At 32.7% G+C, this 5,482-nt stretch overlaps 1 protein-coding gene across 1 annotated transcript; it reads right to left on the bottom strand.

Moving 5' to 3' along the window:
- Window positions 1-829: 829 nt before the first annotated feature.
- On the bottom strand, window positions 830-3,423 carry LOC127503408 (small nuclear ribonucleoprotein Sm D3). Its single transcript, XM_051877133.1, has 4 exons — window positions 3,286-3,423; window positions 2,612-2,745; window positions 2,275-2,467; window positions 830-1,072 (listed from the first exon to the last, which is right to left on the bottom strand). The coding sequence occupies exons 2-4, from the start codon at window positions 2,735-2,737 to the stop codon at window positions 1,005-1,007; spliced, it is 387 nt and encodes a 128-aa protein (XP_051733093.1). The 5' UTR covers window positions 2,738-2,745; window positions 3,286-3,423; the 3' UTR covers window positions 830-1,004.
- Between the last annotated feature and the right edge of the window lie 2,059 nt (window positions 3,424-5,482).

Raw genomic sequence — 5,482 nt, 5'->3', positions numbered from 1 at the left:
CTAACGGCCACAAGGGGAACTGCGTCTAATGCTGAACCGACACGCAGGGGGTTATTAGTCCTTGATTAATTGAACTTCATTGCTGTACTTCTCTCGAATACCTGCACTCTTACTCAATTGCATTTTAACGTTACAAATTAAACTTATGATTCTTACAATTTAATGTAAAGCCCCAAAGTACTATTTTATTGATCTTACAAGCCAATACAATGATGCACCTGGCTGAACTTGCATAGGCAATGACAATGAATTTCAGTGCAAATTGTATTTGGACACATCTATAGGCATTTATTCTTGTAAACACAATATTGGACCTAAAGAAATTTGCTGAAGGTGGATAAATTATTAAACAGGTTTAAATTAAACATCCAGTGTGTTCTAGAGCAGGAGGTTTGATTTAAAATGAATTTTAAATAAATAAAAATAAGTAATAAAAATGTATTTAGATAACTTAATATAAAAGAAAAATACCTCTAACAGTAAAGTACTATACTGAGTAGAAAAGGAACTTAACAGAAACAAAATATTTCCCAAATTTATAGTATAAATTGGGTCTTTTAACATTAAAAAAAAATATTGCCATCTTTTAATTTAAGGATTGGGGTCCCTCGCACGAGGATGATAATATTTAGCGACCATGGAATCTAAAACATTAAAAACACATTACATAATCAGGACACTGAGAAAATTGTGATTAAACAGGTTATTTTCTATTAAAGCAATAATTTGGTGCAAACTTTAAGTGCGTGCTGAGGTGTTTAGATATTTGACTGTTAATAAATGGAATGACATGCTGCTAAATCAGTCCTTCACTTAATTAATAAAACACTTTGTGTAATTAAACAGCTTTATTACATGAGAAAAGTGAAATAAAACTATTGCAAAATCAACAAAACTACAAGATCACCAATTTCAACAATCCAAAAAAAAAAAAAAAAAACACAATTTCTCAAAAGAAAAATAAAACTGTACAAAATGATACTGTGATTAAAACAGGATTCACATTATCGCCTTTTCTGGAAAATATTTCCCCTTCCTCCTGGTCCTCCTCGACCTCGGCCCCTTGCTGCGACTGCAAGGGAAAAATAAACAGTTAGTGGTTTCATCTTGTGCTTTTCCCATGAAAAGCATTAAAGGATTAGTTCACTTTCATATAAAATTTTCCTGATAATTTACTCACCCCCATGTCATCCAAGATGTTCATGTCTGTCTTTCTTCAGTCGAAAAAGAAATTAAGGTTTTTGATGAAAACATTCCAGGATTATTCTCCTTATAGTGGACTTCAATGGCCTCCAAACGGTTGAAGGTCAAAATTATAGTTTCAGTGCAGCTTCAAAGGGCTTTAAATGATACCATATGAGGAATAAGGGGCTTATCTAGCGAAACGATCGGTCATTTTCAAAAAAAAAAAAAAAAAAAAAAAAAAAAAAAAAGTAAATGTATATGCTTTATATAAACAAATGATCGCCTTCCAAGTGCTTCCGCCAAAACCGTACTTTCGTATTCTTCAAAAAGCTTACACCGTATGTCCTACGCCTTCCCTATTCAACTTACGGAACGAACGCAGCGCCAGTTACATTTTTTCCCGTAAGTAGAATACGGAAGGCGTAGGACATAAAGCGTAAGCTTTTTGAAGAATACAAAAGTACGGTTTTGGCGGAAGCACTTGGAAGGCGATCATTTGTTTATATAAAGCATATACATTTACGTTTTTTTCAAAAATGGCCGATCGTTTCGCTAGATAAGACCCTTATTCCTCATCTGGTATCGTTTAAAGCCCTTTGAAGCTGCACTGAAACTATAATTTTGACCTTCAATCATTTGGAGAGACCACTGAAGTCCATTATAAGGAGAATAATCCTGGAATGTTTTCATCAAAAACCTTAATTTCTTTTCAACTGAAGAAAGAAAGACATGAACATCTTGGATGACAAATTATCAGGAAAATTTTATATGAAAGTGAACTAATCCTTTAACTTGTTCAGCCACTTGATAATGTTTTAAATGACAAACAGTGCTCAGAGCCACTATCTTTCCTATTGTTTTTTGAGAATTAAACGAATTGTAATATTTTAAACATAGTATTTATATTTGAATGCAACTACTTAAATTCCCCCAGCAAAAACATTTGGGACCATAAAAATAATTTATGTAGCTAAAGAGCACTTGATATTGCAACCACTGAATAATACATATGCAGCTACTCAATAATACATAATAATAATACATATGCAGAAATCAACAATACTATAAAAAGGATGTTCGTTGACTAACCTTGTGCTTTGAGAATAGCAGCTTTGCCTCTTCCAGCTCCTGCCCCTTGGTTTTTGTTTTTCATGCTCTTCAACATAGGGGCGTTTTTCAACATATCAGGTAGAATGAGAAAGCGTATTTTGCTGCCGCGAATGTACACCTGCTCCAGCTGGGACACTCTGCCATCTCGATAGGTCACTGTAATGTTGGACATCTGATTCACACAACATAAGTACAGTTAGTAGCATTATTCACGACTCATTGTAAATACAAGTTTATGGAAATTGTTTGGGTAACAGAGACAACGTATCAAGAATGAATTGTGATTTTTGTGGGATCAACTCATTTTCAGAAGTACCTGGCAGTTCATGTTATCCTCGGCTTCAATCAGTTTGCCTCTGTACACTTCACCCGTGTTTGTCTCGCAGGTCACGATGTGACCCTCTGCTTCATGCAGGACTTTGATGGGAACACCAATAGACATGTTTTAATCTAGGAGAGAAAAACAAGTTAATTATCAGCAAATAAATTTAGGTTATTTTCGAATCAAAAATGACGAAAGTAATAACTAGTGGACAGCAGTACAGTGAGAATGTGCCACAGTTCCGACTCATTAGAACAAGAGCCGACTCATTGGAACGATTCGTTCGGCAATCGGACAACACTGGTCACGCTTTATAGTTGTGATTCACTAAAAAGAACCGGCTCATAAGAACCATTCGTTCGGGAATCGTGTTCTGTGCATATTGGAGGACACAATCTACGGTGTAAAACGAACGTCATGAAAATCATTCAGTTTTGGTATTTACTAGTTCGCTTATACTGACTTCAGTAGCTAAACTAACAAATTCACAATTAATATCTAGACTGATCTCAAACGAGTCGCATGAATAAACCAAGCAAACAATGACTGTCTAAAATGGACGTTTCTCCGCTAAAGAATCAAATAGATCAAACACGACTGTGTATTTTAGTGAAAGACCAAGTAACAAACTACAAGTAGTAGATTTTCGCCATTAAGCGTTAGAGTACCTTGAGTAGACGGCTTCGTTGAAATCTCCACTATTGAACAACGTGAGTATTTGCGGCGTTTTCCCGCTCCCACAATGCAGCTGAAAGCACAAGCCCCGCCTTTTCCTGAAACCCTGTTGCATCTTGGGAATTGAAGTCCTATTAATATGTAAAATTCAGGTCAGTGTGAACAAGCGGAAGACACTTCAGATTTACAGAAGAGGGCGGTATTGAATTGTGGATATGATTAAAAACATTGTCGTTCAATTTAATGTCACAGTTATCAATTATTTTAATAAAATGTTACGTGTCCCTTTGATATTTTCATTCAGCATTTACTTATGCTTGTTGGTTATCATTTATGTGTTACTAATTATTTAAAAAAAAAAATTATTAATCTTACGATATATTTATTGTCCATGAAATCCATCTTTGACACAGATTTTATAAATTATTACATTTATATATTTACTTTTAAACCATTACTTTTTATATATATGATACATTATATGGCACATATAAAACAAGAAAGGTCAAAAGATTGTTAAACAATGGAAGATGCTTGGAGAAGTCATTTGTCTGGTTTTGGCATCATCGAGATTCATTGCTGTACTCTCAGGAATTGTGTAAGGCAGCAATATAGAGTCTAAATGTGTTCTGTCATCCTGCTGCTTGATAGACTGATTCTGTGTCTATTCTTAGCATAGTCTTTTCCTCTTTGTCTGTAAATCACTGCAGAACAAGAGATGTTATGTTCAAAATGGGCTGAACTGAGCCAAGACAGGAAGTAAAACCATTACGTTTGCTGATTGTTTATTAATTGAATGTTCCTGTTTTCCAGAAATAAACGCAAGTAGTAAAATCTAATAACTGGCTGAAATATTGTTTGTCAAAGTGCAGAACATTAAACAATTGGTTTATTTAATTTTACCACATAATGTTGCAACATCGAAACTCCCCTCCTAAAATAGGCATTTATTAACCTATTCTTTTATTTTGATGTTATCAGATGTTATCTAAGGAATTTTGTCAATGGAGGTAAGAAAATGAAAAAATACCTTTCTTTGAAAGCATTAACAGGAACATGTGTTAATAAAATAAAATCAACAGTCTTTTTCTGTGACCTGAAACTGCCCCCATGAGCTTGAACCTGATTTCACCTGCATCGGATCCACAAAAGAGAAAAAGAAAAAAACTCAATTCAACCAATTACAACCAGTGACAGTGGAATAGGTGGGGGCATGTTTGTTGATTACACAGTAACTCAGCAATGTCTTCAAACCTCATTTTACCAGCAGAATGAACCTGCCAGCTTGCTACTGATCTATGTGACATGCTGACAGTCTGTTAGCTTCACTCCGATCTGATTTACACAACAAACATCCATGATGGAATAAGATAAATTACTGCGTAAGCCTGGAGATTCGTTTTTGTAAAGGGCATCTGTCTTATTAAAAAATAGTGCTTTCAAAACAAAATCAAACCATGCCACTGCTGCGCTGACTGACATTTCTCAGCTAGAATCAACAAACCAGTAGATCTGAACTGATAGACTCTGACCAAGTGCTGGACACATCGAACTGAACAATGGAAAGAGCTTCTATCCTTTTCTTGACTTTTGCTTTTTATTGTTATAATGATTATAATTAGTATAATTGGGTAGTTGCCATTAAAATAATATAAATAATAATAAAATTTGTATGTGCACAGCTTCAATAACTTCATTTTCATAATAAAAAAAAATATATATGTATATATAAATATATTTCATAACACTGCAATAAGGTCTAATTTTTTAACATTAGTTAATGTATTAACTAACAATATATTTGCTACAGTATTTATTAATCTTTGTTAATGTTAGTTAATAAAAATAGAACTGTTCTATTAATAATAATTATTGTAAAGTGTTACCATATATTTCTATTTTAATATATTAATGTACATTTTTGAAATTTACTCAACAAACATTAAAGTAATTTATATATATATATATATATATATATATACATATACATATACATATATATATATATATATATATATATATATACACATATATATATATATATATGTGTGTATATATTATATTATAATTATATATATATATTATGTAATTAATAAGTAAATAATTTTACAGTATTTATTAACCTTTGTTAATGTTAGTTAATAAAAATAGAACTGTTCTATTAATAATTATTATTGTAAAGTATTACCA

The sequence above is a fragment of the Ctenopharyngodon idella genome, chromosome 21 (assembly GCF_019924925.1).
Source record: "Ctenopharyngodon idella isolate HZGC_01 chromosome 21, HZGC01, whole genome shotgun sequence".
In the NCBI taxonomy this organism is placed as follows: Eukaryota; Metazoa; Chordata; class Actinopteri; order Cypriniformes; family Xenocyprididae; genus Ctenopharyngodon; species Ctenopharyngodon idella.
This window is presented reverse-complemented; position numbering and strand designations above follow the sequence as displayed.